This window comes from Mustela nigripes, chromosome 7 (assembly GCF_022355385.1).
Source record: "Mustela nigripes isolate SB6536 chromosome 7, MUSNIG.SB6536, whole genome shotgun sequence".
Lineage (NCBI taxonomy): Eukaryota > Metazoa > Chordata > Mammalia > Carnivora > Mustelidae > Mustela > Mustela nigripes.
Genome location: NC_081563.1, coordinates 20126911 through 20145862, shown reverse-complemented (window position 1 = coordinate 20145862; position 18952 = coordinate 20126911). Strand labels below are relative to the sequence as shown.

The 18952-nt window shown below is 54.3% G+C and overlaps 1 protein-coding gene across 1 annotated transcript; it reads right to left on the bottom strand.

Moving 5' to 3' along the window:
* Positions 1-1333: 1333 nt before the first annotated feature.
* CIMIP2C (ciliary microtubule inner protein 2C) lies at positions 1334-15807 on the bottom strand. Its single transcript, XM_059407570.1, has 4 exons — positions 15689-15807; positions 4479-4752; positions 3299-3411; positions 1334-1519 (listed from the first exon to the last, which is right to left on the bottom strand). The coding sequence occupies exons 1-4, from the start codon at positions 15760-15762 to the stop codon at positions 1375-1377; spliced, it is 606 nt and encodes a 201-aa protein (XP_059263553.1). The 5' UTR covers positions 15763-15807; the 3' UTR covers positions 1334-1374.
* Positions 15808-18952: the final 3145 nt, after the last annotated feature.

Genomic DNA, 18952 nt, shown 5'->3' with positions numbered 1-18952 from the left:
ACCCCCAGGCCCCAGGATGCAACATGTGGACCAGCAGTTGGGGGTTATTTGCCTTGCTCTTCAGCCAAATCCTGGAATGAATTTGGCCACCATAGGGACCTTTGGGGACCCAGGTGGTCAAGGAGTCTGGGTCACAGGAGAAGCCCCTTATAGGGTCTTTGAGAGCTGACAGATGCCCCTCTGATGGGCACACAGTTTTTCTGGTTTACATCATCCTCCGGGAAGGTGTCTAAACACTGGATCCCAGGGGAGGAGCTGTTTCACTGAGACATGTACTTGAACCTGCAGTGGTCTCTTTGCCTTCAGGTCCTGACTCATGCATTCAAGATGTAATAAATTTTCCATTGATGGATGGAGTCCCTTGATCAAATCTAAGAGATGCTGTAATGTTAGAGAAAACTTGTCATATGGATACACACCTGGCCTGAGGTCCCCATCCCAGATCCTGTGTATGGAGGGGCTGTCCCCTACATCCTGTCCCCTGCCACAGAGAAGCGGGAATAGCAGCCCGGTGAGAGCAGACACTCCAGACTCCCCACTGCAAGCATGTGACCAGGGAACCCATTCTCCCCATTTCCTTGAAGAATGGCTCAGTCCTGGGTCACCCTCTCCTGTCCTATTCTAGAAATAGTCCCCGGGAGAGACACCACAGCAGCCTGTCCGTGCCTGTCTGGGAAGAATGCAGAGAGAGGTTGCCGGACGCAGCTTTTTCTCTCAGGCACCACGGGGGCTTCCAGGCTGCGTCATTCCCACCTCCCGAGTCTCCACATGGACCACGGGCAGGTCATGTAGTGGGCAAATGAGAGCTTGGGTCCAAACCCTGGGTCTCTTCTAAGCTGTGGGAGCTTGGGTGATATTCTCAACCTCCAAGACTCTGTGTCCTGATCAGTAAAGTGGGGATAACGCCACCTCCCTCACAAGCGAGTGTGTGGACTGAATGATGCCAAGTCAGGGTTCAAACTGGAATTCCTTTGTATCTGATCCCAGTGCAATGGCTCTGTGGTCATTTCACCTTCATTCTCGGATATGTGATCATGGGGCTTCCTCGATTACACTGGTGGAAGCAGATGGGAGGTATCTCTGTCCCGGAGTGACCTGCCACCCAGGCTCGGGAGCCCTACAGTTCTTGGTCCTACCAGCCCCCACCTCGGGGGAGGGGTAGAGGGGGCCAATAGGTCACAGGACACTGCTTTCCACTGGCTTGAACCCCTGAGCTGAGCTTTCCACAGCCCTTAAGATGCAGTGCTGTGTGACCCTCAGGCATGTCTTTGCCATAGCCAAATGTCCCTGGAGCTCAGAGAAGACCACAGGTTTGGTCGTGGCTAAAGATTTTATTCCAAAAAGCCAATCTGCTCAGAGCCAGGCTCCCAGGCATCATGCTCTAAACTCAAAGTAACGATCTCTCTTCTGCCGTTCCTGTGGGGAGACCCTCTTCCCCGAGGGGAACGTCTGGTAGGTCTTCATGTTCTCAGGAGATGTTCTTAGAAGGTGCCACTTCTTCTCTGGTGTCAGAGGAGGACTGGGGACAAGGATGGAGCCAGCATTAAGCAGTGAGCCTGCAGGGGGAGGGATGCCCAACCACGACCCTGTGTGCCCAGTGTTCTAGCCCATCCTGACCCTGCTGACTGCTCATCAGCCCAACATCTGATAAGCCACCATGCAGGTGAGACCAGAACAATTGGTATTTGCATGACGGTATAGTGGTTCAGAGAGAGAACACGAGTGTCAGACAGAACATGGGTGTCAGATTCTGGCTCAGCTCCTGCTGAGAAGTGGACTCATATAAAATGGACTAATGTGAGTACGTCTGCCTCAGCTTTGTTTTGAGGGGTAAATGAGATAATGCTTATAAAGCACTTCAGTAACCCTGGACAAGGAGGAAACACTCAACAAACATTATAAGAAATGGTGATGATGGTGATAGTGATGGTGGTGATGGTGATGACGGTGATGGTAATAGTGGGGATGCTGGTGATGGTGATGAAAGTGGTGACAGTGATGATCGTGTTGATGATGGTGGGGATGGCGGGGATGGTGGTGATGGTGATGACGGTGATGGTGATGATGGTGGAGATGGTGATACTGATGATGGTGGCATAATGGTGATAGTGGTGATGGTGATGATGGTGCTGAAACTCAGGAAAGGGCAGCGATTTTCCCCAAGACACAGTGGTGATCAGGAAAAGGGCTGAGCGCAGACACTGACCCTCTTACTCCCAATGACCTGCCTGGCCCTGTGTGTTGTGCGAGGCCATCAGCTGCATATGCTGCCAGATAAATTGGAGAAGTGGGGCTGGGACACCCTAGGCTCCCCACAGCTGTAGGAGGTGCAGGTCCTGCCCAGAGTGATCTCAAAAGGAAATATGGCCCAGGAGAGGCCCCACACTGCCTCCAGGTTTGGTCTGACTCAGAGCCACCCAAGGGGTGAAGATGTCCTAGAACTGGTGTCAAGAGATCTCAGTTTCTCCAGGTTATACCTCCAACCAGACCTTCTACTCAGCAAAGTATCTGGGGCCATCACTAAGCCTGTTCCCTATCTATAAAATGGGCCCATCTATGTTACAGAGAGGAACCTACAGAGGCAGGTAAATTTATGTCTTTAAAACCCATTAATCTCAATGGAAAGTGTTGCTGCCTTATCCATAATGATGGTGGCGAGGCTTGGGGCTCTTGAGGCAAGCAAAGAGTCAGCACATAGTTGGAAACCCAAGATCTTCCAGATGCCCACCTGATGCTTCCTTCCCACATGACACCTTGGCAGCATAGACTTCTGATTTCCACGCCTTGGTGTCAGGAGGGAGCGCAAGGCAAACATGTGTCTGGGTTATCTCGCAGAGCAGAGAGGGCCTTCCCTGGGAAGAGCACCTCTTCCCGGATAAAAACAGTGAGATTCAGGCAGTGGGGAACTTTCAGATTTCGTTAGATGGACAGCTGGACTTCGAAAGCTATTTTGTAGTCCAGAGAAGAACATTTTCTGAGCCTGGTCCAGGTTGGGGTGGGGGTGAGGGGGGGCAGTGTGGTACCAATTCCAGGCTCTGTGTAGTGCCCTCCGTGTCCGCCAGAGGGCAGCAGTTTCTTGTTGCTCGGAGCTGTTGTGCCCACGTTTGGACTAGTGTAGCTGCAAGGCTGCCCATACCCGGACCCCTTGCTGTGTGACTATCATCCTCTGCACCATAGGCTCCTTAGGGCCAATTCTTAACTCATTTCTCACTCTGAGTGGCTGCATGCCTGGCTGAAAGCAGGTGCCTATGGACATGTGTTTGTAGAACGCGTGAATGAAGGGAGGGCAGGCACTCACAGGTCGGTGGGCAGGGGGTACCGTTCCCACTCCTTCACAGGCAGCACGAAGTAGGGAACCCGGGGCACCATGCCCGTCTTGTCTAGATAGAACTTCCGATGCTGTTGTGCCACCTACAGCTCGACCCAAGGAAGAGACGACAGGCTGTTAGTGTTGGAGAAGCAACCTGGGGCCTCCTGCCATTCCTGCCTGCCTATACCTGGGCAAGGGGCGGGGGGCTGCCTCCCCTAATGCCCCTGTTGGAGTTCCCAGCTGGGTGTCCTCTCTGAGACCAGCTCCCCGTCTATCTAATGGGGATAATGGCCCACACCACACCAGCTTTGCTAGGGAGAGTAAACGAGACAAGCCACCAGCAGAAGGAAGGTATGTGAATCCTGCCTGAGCAGGTGACACAGTTGGTTTCTGCCTCCCCCCGCCCCCCATGATGGAGACCAAAGCTCTTTCCATGTCCATTGACATGGTCCCCCAGCCCCCGGATGTCTCACAGCATTGACCCGATCCTCTCCTTGGAGAGGCTGCCTTCTCACATGTTCTCTGCCCTGAGGACCAGGAGGTACCTGTGTCCTTGAACTCAGGCTGGAGGGTTGTTTGCAAGAGACTGCGGAGGGTGGGAGAGGTGGTTCTAGGAACATAGCAGAGAATGAGCCCTGGCCCCTGTGAGCTGGGCAAGCACGTCAGTGGTCAGCGCCTGTGTCCACAAGGACGTGTCTGGACCAGAGTCAGAGGAGGCTTTAAGAGCCGCAGGGGCAGGACCAGAACACCAGGAGCCAGGCAGCTAGTGTTTGGGGCTAGGGTTGACTCCAGGATACATCCTCAGAGATCTGGGAGACAGAGAGGCATAGGGTGGGCACTAGGTCCCAGGTGGGCAAGTACAGTTGGGGCAGGGGCCCCAGTGGGCCCTACGTCTGTGTTGGGTGGGCTCAACCTGAAGGTGGATCTTTGGCCTTTTACTCTAGTAGGAAGTAAGCGACAGTCCCCCAGGCTATGGGGCAGAGGGGAGGGCGGGCACAGCCTCAGAGGCTCCAGCTCTACCGGCAGTGGGGGCCAAGCAAGGGCCAGAGTCCTTGCCAGCTCAGCTCAGAAAAAGGAACAAAGTCTCCTCTGGCCCCACCGTCGCTCTAACCCTTTTCCCCCAAACCACCAGGGAAAGGAGGCAGCTGCCCAGCCCAGGGCAGCCCACCTGGTAGAACCCCGCGAGCTGGGTGGAGCGGTCACTGTCCAGGTTGAAGCGGGTGTAGACAGGGGCGTGCAGCCAGCGGTCCCGCGTGTGGGAGCGCTTGCTCAGCACCAGGTCGGGGTTGGAGGAGAAGAGGGTCGGGAAGTGGCCGCCTGTGCTGAAGGGAGTGTGGCTCTTCTCCAGGGCTGCGTTGCGCTGGTCCTGGAAGTACTTGAGAGTGGCGGTGCCATAGGGGGAGCCGAAGGTGAAGGCCACACTGGGTACATGGCCTTGGTACCTGCCATGGTAATGAGGGGTAGCGGAACGGGAGGGGAGATCAGTGCAAGGTTCCAGGGCCAGTTCCAAGAGAGGCCCCGAAATCCCAGAGGTGGGGCCAGTGGGCCCTGTGGGTCACTTCCGGGCCATGAGAAGCTTCCCTCAGAGGTGCTGCCCAGTTTGGGGCTCCAGGGCAGGATGAGGGAAAGAGACTCTGGGCCTCTCCCTCCCCCCAGAGGATGGTCATTCTTGCAGACCAGAGGCTGAGGCAGGAGTGAGAGCCCCGGGGTCCCATCCTGAGCCCCGAGCAAGCCCGCAGGAAAGTCACTCTCCATTCAGAAGATGGGGAGGCCCCCTGCCACCGGCTCATTAAGGGTAGAGGACATCAGAAGTCGGTGGGAACGTAGCAGTGGGACAAAGCTGTCACTTGCAGCCGAGGTCTGGGTTCATGTGCTACAGCCTGGCTCCAGCTTAGCGACCTTGCGACGCACCCCTCACACGGGCTGCCAGGAGCTCCGTGTCCCTCTGCAACCCTGGAGGCTGGAGACCGACGAGAGGGACAGGGGCTGGCGAGTGGGGCCCCTCGGAGAGACGGACAATTCACGCACGCACACACAGGGCACTAGGGAGCCCCAGTCTGGTGAGATTTACAGAGAGTTAGGCTTGCTGCAGCCAAGTGAGGGGCGATCGGGCGACCCCCAAGAAGCTGGAGCATCAGACTTTGTGCAAGAGGCAGAGACCAGTGGCTTCCCAGTCAGTGCTTCTCACCCCTTTAAACCTGGCCCGGACCCCATAGTGCCCTTGAAATGGCCCCTGACAAGGCCGTCCAGGGTCGTCTGAGGCACTGAGGGCTGGTGACCTCTGCCTTCTCGAAACGCCGCTCCTGGAATTTAGGACACTGTTCCCTCCTTGTCTGCTGGTCTTCACCTGACTTTCTGATTGTTCCTTCTTGGTCGCCCCCTCGTGATGCGCCTTTTCTGCTCTTTTCCTCTGGGGTCCGTCCTGAGCCCACACAGTCCCTGGGAAGATGGTATTCATGCCGAGTCCTTAACCAACACCCTTGGGTGGCTGGCCCTGGGTCTTCATCTCCTGCCTGGAAGTTTCCTCAGACTCCCGTACACCGTGGCACACGAGACTTCTCCCTGAGATGGCCCAGGCACTCTCTCTCCCCACCACCTCCCCAACCGCTAGCCATCTCGGTGAAAAGCACTCGCCAGATGGCCAAGTCAGAAACCTGGTGTCCACCTCCCACAGCCTCATCTATCTCATGCCATCCGTCCCCAAGCCCCGGGGCTCCACACCATCCCAAGCTTGGGCCACACTGCCTCTTATCTGGACTGTGGCCACAGGGGCCTCCGATTCTCCCAACCACGTCATTATCTCCCCCGCCACCTTCCCATACTCCAGCCGGACTGACCTTTCTAAAGTCAAGCCCTTAGCATGGCATTCACGGCCGTCTGGGAGCTGACCTCGCCTCCCTCTCCAGCCTCCACCATGTAACTTCTCTTTCTCCCTCCCCCTACTTGTCTCTCCCTTGGGGGTTGCCCCGCGCCCCCCGCCATTAGGAACGCCTGCCCTCTCCCCTGGCTCCTGAGGCTGGCCCCCGGTAGGAAAGGATCCTTTAAGGCCTGCTCTGTGGGGCTCCTGGGTGGCTCTTGATTTCAGCTGAGGTCATGACCTCGGGGTCGTGAGATTGAGCCCCAGGCCGGGCCCCACGCTCAGCAGAGTCTGCTTGGGATTCTCTCTCCCTCTCCCTCTGCTCTTCCCCCTGCTCATGCTCAGTTTTTCTCTCAAATAAATAAATAAATCTTTTTTTCTTTTTCTTTTTTTTTAAATAAACAGACCCGCCCTATCACTTCTCTGAAGATCCTTTCCTTGCCACCTCTTCCAGGTCTAGGTGGGTCCTGCTCTCTGCCCCCCTCCCACCACTAGCCAAACCTCCTCCGAATGCTCTTGTCTCTGTCTCCGCCAGGAGGCGTGGAGTGTCTCGATCACAGCTGGCTCACAGCTGGCTCTGGGTCCCCAGTTTGCCATACCAGGTCTGGCAGGCGGTCTGGGATGGAAATGTTTAGGGAACAAAGAAAATGAGTCGCTGCGCGTGCCTACAGCTTCAGTGATATTTCCAGTCAGACCCACTCGTATAAATGCCCGAAGGACCGCCGTGCCGCAGGGACCCCCAGCACCTCCCCAGGGGCCTCCCCTGCTGGGACGCTGGACACCTCGTCTCCGCTCAGCTGAGTTCTCTTACCAGGGAAGCCCCAGGGAGTGCAGGGAGCCTCTGGGGTCCCTGCGACATCGCGGGCATCCCCGACTCCCCAGGCCACAGGGCACTTCGATCTAAGGTCCGAGCTTCAGGGTTACCTGCGGCAGCTGCTCTGGGCCTTGACCTCCCACCAATAAAATGAGAGAGCATTGCGGGGCTTCCCTCCTCCCATCGTCAGCTGGGAGTCAGGAAAGCCAAGCTGGGGGATTACTCCCAGGCCTTCCAGTGGCTCTCCACTGCAGGCTAAACAGAACAGGAGCTCCTCCCTGCTTCCTGCCCCACACTCCCCTCGCCAGCTGTGCCTTTCTAGAATCTTCCAGCACATGAGGTTGTCTGGGCCCAAGCAGGCAGTGAGGGGAGACGACTTCTACTGCACTCAGGCATTGGTCCAGCCTTACCTCTCCTGCCTGTGGCTTCTCTCTGCCCTTAAGACCATGACCCTCGGGATCCTAACCTGCACCCCCCCTGCCTTTGCCTATCTGCTGGCTCCACCCGAGTTCCTGGCCGATGGCTCAGTCTCCTTCTCTCCCGAAAAGATGGCAGGGCTGGTGATGCTTGTGTGGTCACCACGGCCCCTTCTGGGCCCGAGTCCTCCTCTGTCCCATGGTTCACCCCCCTCCTGGGTGCAGAGCCTCCCCTCCTGCCCTTCCCCTGCCCCCAACAGTCTCTCTATTTCTCTCAGCCTCTGTCCTCCTGCCTTGCCATCGATCGATCCTCTCCCCTCTCTCAGCTTCTTCCCCTCTGCCTACAAACACGCACATTCGCGTGCATTTTTCCCAGGCTGCAGAATCCGCTCTGTGGGCCTCGCATCCCACCCTTTTCCTCCCTGTCTTCCTGAATGTCTCCGCGGAATGTTCTGCACCTTCCGCCTTTGCTTCTTCCTCTCCCATTCTTTCCTTGATCTCCCTCAGTCCGACTTCTCACCACCCCCACCCCAGCTTAAATGTGAGCCTGTATTTTTTCATTAAGGTAATGTAAGATCATCCAATTGCCAAATCCAGCATCCTCGGTTCAGCCTCACTCTGCAACACTCAAGCTGATGAAGAAACTCATTTGCAAGAAACATAACCTGAGCGGTAGAAGCAGAGTTCTTGAGGGTTCTTTGTGCTATAGATGAAACCTAATAAAAATATAAGCTCGACAGTCAAGTAGTCAGAGAGCAGCAGTAGGGATAAGCTTCCTTTCACGTGGAGGGAGCACCCCATGGATGTGCCTCCGCCCCCCACTTGTCCTTCTGCCTTCAGGTGGAAGAACATCAGGCTGGTGGGCGGAAGCTTGTTGAAGCCCACCCACCCCTCACTCTTTTCCCTGGAAGCATGCCAGCCCAAAGGGCTCCTCTGTGCTGTTTTGCGTGGACACACTGCCCTTCAGGAGGAGAGCCTGTCCCAAGTCAACCTTGCCACCTCCTTCTGGGGTTCAGGATCAGCCCTGTTGTCCCATAACAGCTTTCTCTCTTTTATCTTATTTCTCCAGTGGTTCAGAACGCAGGCATGAAAGAAATGCTGGTCATCCAATGCTGTCAAACCCCAACAAAAAGATAATAAAGCGATAGCATGAAAATGAAAGAAAGGTTGTCCGCAGCCTTCTCTAGGGACAAGAGCGTGACCCAAGAACATCAGACTGGTCAGCCGACCATCCTGTTAAAAAGGCAGCCGCTGGTCCTTTCCTGGCAAGAAAGAGCTCAGGAACCAGAGCCACCCATAGGCTCTCCTTGCAAATAGCACTCAGTGACGAAAATCTGCCAGGGAAGAGATGATTCAAAAGAAATACCCAGGAATGTAGGGTGGTTAGTTTCAAATCTATTTCAGTCCTGGAACTAGAAATAGCAGCTAGGTGAAGGCTGGTGGCAGCACAAAGTGGAAATGTTATAAAACCTGTCAAAGGGAAAAATAATTTCGGCAACAAAAATTGGGGAGGTGGGCGGAGGGGCAATGGGCGCGCACCCACGAAGAATTTATAAGCAGAGTCAACCCATGGCAACTAAATTTAAAACGTGTCGTTGAAAAATACACGACACAGTGACTCTCACCCCTGGATGGTTTATATCCTCCCTCCTTCCCTCTCCTTTAGAGAGATCTTTCAGGAATTAATATTTCTTTTTTTTTTTAAGATTTTATTAATTTATTTGACAGAGAGAGATCACAAGTAGGCAGAGAGGCAGGCAGAGAGAGAGAGAGAGGAGGAAGCAGGCTCCCTGCTGAGCAGAGAGCCCGATGCGGGACTCGATCCCAGGACCCTGAGATCACGACCGGAGCCGAAGGCAGCGGCTTAACCCACTGAGCCACCCAGGTGCCCCAGGAATTAATATTTCTTGAGCTGAATTAGCATTTATCTAAAGTCTGGGTATTCTTCCATTTTATGCCAACATCTTTCTCTTTGGTGGAGTCCTAGTAAGTTTACATTTCTTGATTTTCGTTCTAAAATAGCAGATGTAGCAAGATCGTATTTTTGTAGAATTGCTTTGTCTATCTTTCTGTCCACCCAGCCAGCCAGCCGTCGAGTCTTTTTTGCTGAACAGACACACAACGAGGACGGTAGAAGGAAATTGACCAAAGACTAAAAGGCGTTAACTCTAAGTGTTTGGATTTAGGGTGGGTTTTTTTTTTTTCTGCTTTGTATGTGTATTTTTTTTTAAGACAGTGAGATAGTGTTCAGAATTACTTTAGTGCGAACCTACTGTGTGCCAGGTGTTGGGGATCCAGAAGTCCACAAGGTTCAGCCCTTTCTCCTGCCACCTACCCCCTCATTCTGAATTGACAGTGTTAGACGGTGTACATGCAGGAGCTCTAATGCCTTTAAATTCGGGGAGGGAGGCCCATTCCCCAGGGTGAGAGGGCGGTATTGGTGGAGCCCCGTGAAGGACCTTCCACTGGGGTCAGACTTTGATGAGGACCTCGGTGTGGAGGGGGATGGCCTGAAGCTCGTTCTCCTCCTCCGGCTTATCTTCTAGGTGCTTCCAGATGCCCCAGGGCCCTCACCTCTTTTCAGAGACCCACTCTCTCTGGGAGAGCTCATTTATGCTAGACTTCCAATACTGCCCATTCACCAAGGATGCCCAGAGCTATGTCTCTGTGTTTCTTCTCCCAGCTACGGATCCACACACCTGGCTGTCCACACAGGGCTTGCCCCCGAGTGCCAGATGCAGGAGGATGGATACCAGCCTGTTCTTCCTCCTCCTGGATAGCTCTGCCTGGCTTAATGACACCCATATTCACCCCTCACCACCCAGAAACTGGGATTCAGGCCATTCACCCTTCTCTATCCTCCCTCTTTTGTCCCTAAGCCCTGTGACTCTCCTACAGCTGCCAGCCTGGCTCTTCGCTCACCGGACCATCTTGAGTCTCCCAGCAAGTCTCCCAGACCAAGTCTCACCCTCTGGCCTGCCGTCCGCACTTTAGCCAGAACAACCTTTCTCAAACGTGCATCACAGCACCAAGGCTCACCTCTCCCTTCTCCCTTCCCTGCGGGTGCCCAAGGCCCAGGAAGCTTCACGTCTCTGGGCCCTCTCTGGCTGTCCACACCTCTGAGCCTTCGCATACATCCACTCGCCCCAGGACGCCATGTCCCCTCTTGAGCCCCGGGGGGTTCCCCACTCACTCACAGAACCAGGGTTCTCTGTCACCTTCCCTAACCTCACACTCCCCTCTGCTGAGTGTGAGTGTGTCACATCCGTCCACCTCCTCTGCTAATCGGTTCTCCTCCAACCTCAACACCTTCGCAGCCCCTAGCATAGGACTAGTGCTCAATAAACGTCTGCTGGAGGAGACGGAAGTCCCAAAACCCCGGGAGGGCACCACGTCCCAGAACGCTGCTCCCAAGGGGCTTGGCTCTGATCTGCAGAGCGCACGCACGTAGGCACAAGGCGTCCCACCCACGGGGGCCTTTGCATTCCTGGGAAGAAAGGAGCTATAGAAATGTGACGTGTTCCCGTGATTCTTGTCTTCACCACCCCCAGGCTCTCTGCCATAGTCCTCCTCTGCTCCCCGATTTTCCACCTCCCCTGAATGCCAAGATATTTGCATCCCAATAGAACAGAAGCCCTCTCCTCCGCAATTGCAATCCGAATCCTCCAGGGGTTGGATTCCGGATCCTGCTCAGGGCTTGCTGCTCCGGGAGGGGCGCAGGTGCGCGCACGTTGGTGCACATGTCCACATTCCGGTAGCACTCAGAGGGCATGCCTCAGCAAGCCAGGTCTGTGTCCCCTGGACACACTCGCGGTTCTGTGCCTCGAGCGGGACCCCGTGTGGTTCTATGGCAGAGCTTTCCAAAGGCCTGTCGTTAAGGGTTGCATGGCCTGTCGTGGTGGAAAGAACAGAAGGGAACGGCAGGAAAGGCAGACAGGTTGCATAACGGGGGATCCAACAGGCCCTATGGTGCAGCCACACCTCCTCCTTGCCCTTCTCTGCCGCTGGGCTCCTTGGCCCCCTGCACAGGAGCTGGGAGACGGTGCTCAGCCAGGTCCCCGGGCAATGATCCTGTGTGCATCCCTGTGTGCACAGAGAACAGTCCCTCCCTGCCTCTTGAAGGCCCTGGCTAGCCCCATACCTGACATTAAAATTAATTACCATGCCATCAGAGATCCCTTGAGCAGCCTTATTAACTAATTAACTTGTGACTGTTCAGCACGTCCTCATTCCACCGCCTCCTTCTTTAAGACACTTCCTGCTGAGTACGGGGCCATCAGATCCTTCCCCTGAGCAAAAACTTTCAAGGGCTCCCCATTGTCTAGGAAATTAAGTTCAAAGGGGCCAGACGCTCAAGGCCCAGCTTGATGTGGGCCTCTGGGAGCGTCTTTTCAACTTTCCCAGCCACTTCCACATCACAGCTTTTCTACTCCAGCTAAAAGGCTTTTGCTCCTTTGGAAGTCTATCTGGCCAGCTTCCTTCGGGCCATCGCCTCTCCCTGCCTTGGGACCTTAGCCATCCCTCAAGATTCATTTCCAAGCCTTTTCCAAGGAGACACCCACAGACCATGCTTGTCCTCTCCATTGAACTGTCTGTGCCCTTTGTGATTCTTTTTTTTTTTTTAAGTTTTTATGTATTTAAGTCATTTCTACACCCAATGTGGGGCTTGAACTCATTGACCCCCAAATCAAGAGTCGCCAGGCTCTTCCAACTAAGCCAGCCAGGTGTCTCCGTTTGAGACTCTCTTATGTCTCAGGTCACATGCTGGCTGTATTGGAATTACCTGCACCTTTAGTCTAGTCTCTTTCGGAAGTATAAAGTCCGTCGGGGAGAGAGGGAGATGCTCTCCTCCTGTCTGCATCCTGTCACTCCTGGCCCTCCAGAGAGGCTCTGTACATATTTGTTGAAATGAACTGACATGTGGAGGCACATTTTAAAAGGCTGATGATTCTTCTAGAAAGACAAAGCCTAGGTCTCCAGGAGCCCCTGGTCCCCTTCTTAGGAAGGCTCCCCAGTTCTGCTGGGCTACGTGAGAGGCATCAGCTGCCTATCTGGGCTCTTGGACTCTCCTACATCCCTTAGGCATGTGGCCTTTGCTTCGTAGCCCAGGACACAGTGGCCTGTCTTTGGAGCTGCACTTCCATGGCCAGGGCCTGGGCAGAAATGGAAGGGGCTCCCCTGGCCTGGCCTGGCCCACACCTGTCTCAGCCCAGAGGTGATGCCTCAGGTCTGCAGCAGCTGGCAGGAGGCAGGGGTGTGAGAGAGGAGGCTGGTCTGGGCTCCTACGGCTGAAGGAAGCCGATTACTAAAGTTCCAGGTTTTTCCAAGCTGCTACTAAACAAGCCAGTATTAAAAATTAAATTATAGGGGCACCTGAGTGGCTCAGTGGGTTAAGCCTCTGCCTTCAGCTCGGGTCATGATCTTGGGGTTCTGGGATCGAGCCCCACATCGGGCTCTCTGCTCAGCAGGGAGCCTGCTTCCTCCTCTGTCTCTGCCTACTTGTGATCTCTGTCTGTCAAGTAAATAAATAAATAAATAAATATTTTTTAAAATTTAAATTATAAAAAAATTTAAGTATATGAAGTCACAATTAAAGAAATTATATTGAAAACAAAGGTAATAAACACTCAAACCTGATCACTACCTAATGATGTCACTGTTTTGCTGCCGTCCGTGTTCTGGAGCTTAGTCGTGCTTCCTGTGTGTGTAGGGTGGATTTATCGGGTGTGTGAGCTGCTCTGCGTCTCTCCCCAGCTCTGCACCCGAACACCGTGACGACAGCCTGAAATCAGCCGTGGTGAAAGTGTTTATGCTACAGAGAGAGGATGAACGCTACAGATCAAGGCTTTTTCCCTCCAGAGAGCTGGTTGTCTAGGGATTCTGGGCAAGGGGACACAGACACCTTTGTGCGACTACCGTCCTGAGAATGTCCTCTTGAGAGCGGAATACACTGACTTTAGGATTTTGCAGCCCCTAAGGCTCAGGCCCAGCTCAGTGGCAGAGTGAGACCAAACTGCTCCTCCAGGAAGACAGAGGGAAGGGAGTGAGGGAACTGAAATCCCCAGACCTTGCTCACCAAGAGGGCAGAGCTGGGGGCGTCAGGGGCAGCAATAGTCCAGCCAGGAATGAAGGCACAGTGGCAGGTCAAGGGTTTGGATGAAGAGCCTGGTGAGGCATGGTGGGAGGCTGAGAGCAAGGAGCTGGGTACCACTTAGATCTGATGTGCAAGCAGGAGGCACAAAGCCCTACTGAGGTCAGTGCCATCCCTTGAGAAGCCTTACAGTCCCGGGACTCGGACCCAAGAATTCCCTGCTACTGCAGGGAGGGCGGGCTGTGCTGCCCAGAGCAGCAAGGGACCACCACGTGAAGCTCCCTGGCAACGAGCCTGAAGCCCAGCAGCATCCTGTCTCCCTTGGTATCCAGAATCAGGCCTTGAGCAAAGCAGGGATCTAACTAATGGTAACATAACAACTGGAGGGATTGAGGAGAGCCTGGGTGCTGAAGTCACATCGACAAGGCGGGGTAACTTGACCCTAGATAAGCGGTTCGTCTCTCATCTGGGTTGCTGCAAAGGTTTTTTAGAGAAAGTTTGTAAGGAGCCCCGCACAGTGCCTGGCACATAGTAGGTGCTCGTGCCTGGGGGCTCACAATGCCGGCTCTTCAGTCACCAGCTTGCAACTCAGGCAAGTCCCCTTGCTCTCCCTGGCAGACCTCAGTGACCACATCTGGAGCAGCACAGGGCTGGGTTACAGGATCTCCAAGGTCCTTACCTCTGTGAATATTCTCCACCGCTAAGAATAAAACTGGTAAGGGGGCTGATTTGAGTGTCAGAAGAGACGCTGTGCTTACAATCCTGTGATTAATATTTGAAAAGACACACAAAAATAATAATTATCCAAGTGTGGTGGGGGAACCTTGGATTCTTTCATTAAGTTAACAAAATGAAGGAGCAGTTAGAAACAAAAGCCAACTTCATTCATTCCTCACTGATGAGGATCTTCGGGACAGCATATTCCTCCCAGAAAGATCCATGGCAAAAGCCTCAGGTACAGACTGAGCTAGCCTTATTTATTATGCACCCGTTATCACAATTTCTAGATCAATAACAGAACAGGGTGCTCGAGGGAACCGCAGACCAGTGGCATGGACCAACCCAGAATCACTTCTGAAATATGCAGCCTCCCCTGGCCTCCGACAGAGTGGGGAACACTTGGGGAGGGTTAGATCCCACTTGGGGACGGCAGGGGGCTGAAGGAAAAAGATATGTTAATGTATAGAATGAAATCCTATGGTAAACACCAAGAATGTGGTATTAACACCACTATCAAGGACTGCCAAGATGGCTTTGAACTAAGCCTTATGGGATTATACTATAACGGGAGCCATTGAGGGCGGCCCCCTGCTTGTCGGTCTTATCACAACGCCTGGGACAGCCCAAGTGCTTGGCAGGTCTTTGTCCAAAGAATGCCTAAATGAAGGAAAAGATCATAGGAAAATCATAAGCCACCTTCTCTAACACCCCTGGCTTGACATCGGGAGGGTCTCGTCCCTGCCCTCCATGCCCCGGGGCAACTGGTGGGAGAGAGAAGAGACTCTTATAGTCTGGGAGAAAAGGTTGGGAGTGGAAATCTCAGACACCCGTGAGACACGGGGTCACAGAATGGAAGAGACCGTCAGACTTGCCTCTTAGATGTTTGGAGCTTGATGGCAGCCAGAGAAAGGAAAGGTAGGTTTGACCCTGCATCTGAAAATGCTAAGGGCAAGGCCGATCTGGGGACTGGGAAGTCCTGAGAAGATTAAGTGAGATCAGTGGGAGAACCGACCCCAAAGTCCGAGGCCAGTGCACATCCCTCAGCAACAACAAGCACGGCCTGACCGGCCTTGCCGTATTCTCTGAAACCCACCCAGGCGCTCACCCGGTCTGCCGCAGTCCTTCATCTGACACATCCGGCTCTTGCGCAAATCCTGGTGCACCACCGCGGGCTGGGGCCGGAAAAGCCTGCTCCCTTCTTGGGCCCCCCCACGCTCTTGCTCCCCCCAGGTGTCTCCAAACACCAACCTCACGCTCCTCCCCCTTCCCCGGGCCACTCGACGGGGACCCACTTTCTACAAAGGGGGACAGGGAGAGTTACCCTGAGCGCACCAGCCCCGGGGTAGGTCACCCAGCAGGTGAACGATGGGCGCTCTCTGTTCCTTCAAACCCTAGAGCCAGAGGAGGGTTGGGGTTGGGGGGAGACGCGGACTCCGACCCCCGGAGTTCAGGCGGGGCTCTGGGTGCGCAGCGGCCTTACCCGGGCATGAGGCCGGGGGGTACGTAGGCGGCATTGAACTCGGTCAGGAGCGTGCCCGCGCTGCGGGAAGCCATGGTGGGTGTGCGGCGAGCGCGCAGCGAGCCCGGCGCCCCAGGTCTCCCCGCCCGACGGTAAACAACCCGGGGTCACCTGGCAACGCGCGCCTGGCAACGATGGGACTGGGGACTGGGGCCGAGGGGAAGCCGAGTTCCGGGGAGGCTCCCAGACCTCCCCAAGCGTGGTCTCCCGGGGACCCCGCCAATTGCCCCCCTCCCAAGCGGGGCTCCCGCGCCCAGGAATGGGCTCATCTCTCTGCTTCCCCGCATGCCCGCGTGTGGGATGCGGGATGAAGGTGGAAACTCGCAGGAGAGGCCCTGCAGGAGATGCGCCCGAGTGCCCTTCTGTCCCCTGCAGGACTCGGGACACGGCCCAGCGCCCTCGCTGCAGAGGCGGATTAGAAAGCGACAGCCCCATCACGGCTCTGCCCGAGCACCCCAGCTCCTCAAAGGGAATTGTCTTCCTACTCTCTCGTCTCTCCTTGGGAACTTCCTTCTTGCCTGGTCTTGCCTGTCACACTACTCCATGAGAGTGGCTTATCAGAAAGGGGCAAAAGGCAAATCTTGGGAGGATCTGGATGTGTGATGTACTGCTGTCCTCAGTTCCGAAGTGCAGCCAACAGGGTTGGCTTGTTTGCACCAGAAAGCAAACTTAACCAAGTTCCCAGTGAGGGTTCCTTATAATAATGGCTTCCTCCTGCAACCGGTGCCCTCACACCCCATTTCTCCAGCGACCCTCATTCCAGCCCTGGTCTTTAACTGGGGCGTGAAAGAGCCGTGACAGCCTCTAAGGCGACATGCTCTTTGGGGCTTGGAGCCAAACCTGTCTCCCAGCTCCCTTGGAGCAGTCCTGGTATCAGCAAGAGAGCTCTGCCATTTACCCTTGGCCTTCTCGGTTTCTTTCAGTCTTGTCCAAGAAGTGTCATCTTCACAGTTTGAATCTGTAAATGGCAGCTAATGAAGACCACAGACACTAATGAACTTGCAGGACGCTTTTGCAACCAGAATTGTCAAAAGGCTTTTGCTGAGAGATAACATTGGGATTGGGGGGAGCCATGGACTTCCAAAGAGTGCAAGAAGCAGGGGAACTGAGGTCTGGGGAGGAAAAGAAACTGTCCCGGAATGAGTGGTCGCAGACCAGGCGGAAAGACTTTCCACCAGTCCTTCAAACTGCAGTCAGGTCTCTGTATTTCTAAATTCCCCATGCAGAAGAGGAGCAATAATAAGAAAAATATTTGTAAAAGTTGTCAAAGAACAGCTCTCAGTTCACGTGTGCTGTACTCCAGGAAGGTGCCCCCCACCGCCAAGGTCAAGTGCCCACTCCCTCCCCCATCATGACTTCCCAGCTGGTGGTGCCCGTAACAGAGGACCCTTCCAGCGAGGCTTCTGCTTAGGGTCCAATACCATATCACATTCACCCCTGAATCCCCAGTACCTGGTACTAGGAGGAGCTAGTATATGTTGAATAAATTTTACGGTAAGAGTTACAGAAATCTGTAATAGTAGGTAGAGTGGAAATTAAAAGGTGAGGTCTGGCTTAGGTTTCAGAGGGTCAGCTGGCTTGGCTAAGGGGTGCTGTGTGTTGGTGGGATGGAATTACTACCATCTTATCAATACAGAAACTGAGGTTCAGCCAAGCTCAATGCTTTGTTTAAGACAAGTTCATGGGCTTTTTCCTAAAGAGGCACAGGCCTCTTGAAACTCACTCACCCCCTATAGGAGAGAACCACTGGAGGGCCTGGGGAGGAAATGGATCTCTTTTTCCTATCTCTTTTTCCTACTAGTCTTACAAATAAAGCTAGTTTTTTTTTTTTTTTTAAGAGACATTAAACTTACCTGGTTTTTAAAATTTGGTGGATATTCTTTTGTATTCAATAAATACAATAGTCTGAAATACTCTTTGCTTCACTGTAGCTAGATAAAAGTGAGAAAGGAGAGCAGGAACTGAGGAAGGAAAAGAAGAGAAGGAAATAGAACATAAACAGAAAAAGAAAAAGCAGGCAATGTAACAAGGAATCATCTAGAAGGACTCTCCTGTGACATCCTGCAGGTCACTGGACTGTAGAATTCAAAGGGAGTAACCTCTTGTTAGCATGCCGTGAAAATCTGATGCTTCCCTTTTTGAACTTTTAGGCTCTGTTCCCCTTATCCCGTCAACCTTCTATGGGTAGCCTGTTATACCCAGGATTCCATGCGAGGCTCTGGGACTGCAAAGATGCAGGGCACCAGGGTCTCCCTGTGGTGAGAATGAAGCAGTGAGATGAGAGAGGTGGGGAGGACCCCAACCAAGTCTGAGCGAAAGTGTGGGTGCAGAGGCACTTCCAGGATTGGGCATCAGTTGGGCTGAGGCCGGGCCAGAAGGCAGTGTGGAGTGAGCACTCCCTGCAGAGCAAACAGCCAGAGGAAGGGGTAGATGGCCTTGCGGAGGTTCTGGGTTCTGGAATCCTGGTCCCTGGGCTCCCTTTCATTGTAAGCCTCTCCTGGGGTATGTTACTGGAAGAGACAGCCGTTCTTTTTCAGTCCTTGGAAATTTTGCCAGATATCCCTTCCCTGCGCCCCCCAAACCCGGCAGCTAACTGGACACAAATCTTGACAGTTCTGCTCCAGGGAGGCTCACCGGCCCAGCCTTCCCCATCCCCGAGCCCAGGATGGGGTGAGGCTAGTGCCTTAAGCATCGCCCTTAGTAGAACACTGGCCTCTGACGCCTTCACATTGGGGCAGTTCCCATCATGCAGAGCCTGGCTCCTGAGCTCCATCTTCTCAGATCCAGGGATCCCAAAGCAAGAGGTCAGGACCCCACCTCTGGGGGGTATAAGGTCCCCAAGAGCAGGTGGGAGAAGTAACATCTCCTTTTTCTCAGGGCTCCCTTTCTGACAGCAGCCACCAGACACAGCTTAAATGGTGTCTGGTGGATGCTGATTTTCCAGCGGGTGGGGGGGGGGTTGGGATTTCTACATGGCGCAGTGGGACCCAGCCAGGCCTGACCCATCCAGGTTCCCTGAGCCTCACGGACACCAGCAGTCCCGGTGGCCAGCTTGACTGGAGGCATGAATCCCCTCGAAACACCAGTGCAACAGGCCAGCCTCCTGTGCACACAGATGGTAGAGCTCCTTGCACTCACACTTAACACTCGTGTGCGAACCCCTTTGCCCACTCCTGGCAGCTGCATTGGCCTAGCAGGGCACAGCAGAGCAGGGAGGAGAGGTAG

What these genes read in the sequence shown, in the direction of transcription:
- CIMIP2C (XM_059407570.1), bottom strand. Translation starts at nt 15,762, where the DNA reads ATGGCTTCCCGCAGCGCGGGCACGCTCCTGACCGAGTTCAATGCCGCC. An exon ending in AGCTCGCGGGGTTCTACCAG is followed by an intron (nt 3,412 to 4,478) that starts GTGGGCTGCCCT and finishes GTCGAGCTGTAG; the next exon opens with GTGGCACAACAGCATCGGAA. An exon ending in TACCCCCTGCCCACCGACCT is followed by an intron (nt 1,520 to 3,298) that starts GTGAGTGCCTGC and finishes CCTTGTCCCCAG; the next exon opens with TCCTCCTCTGACACCAGAGA.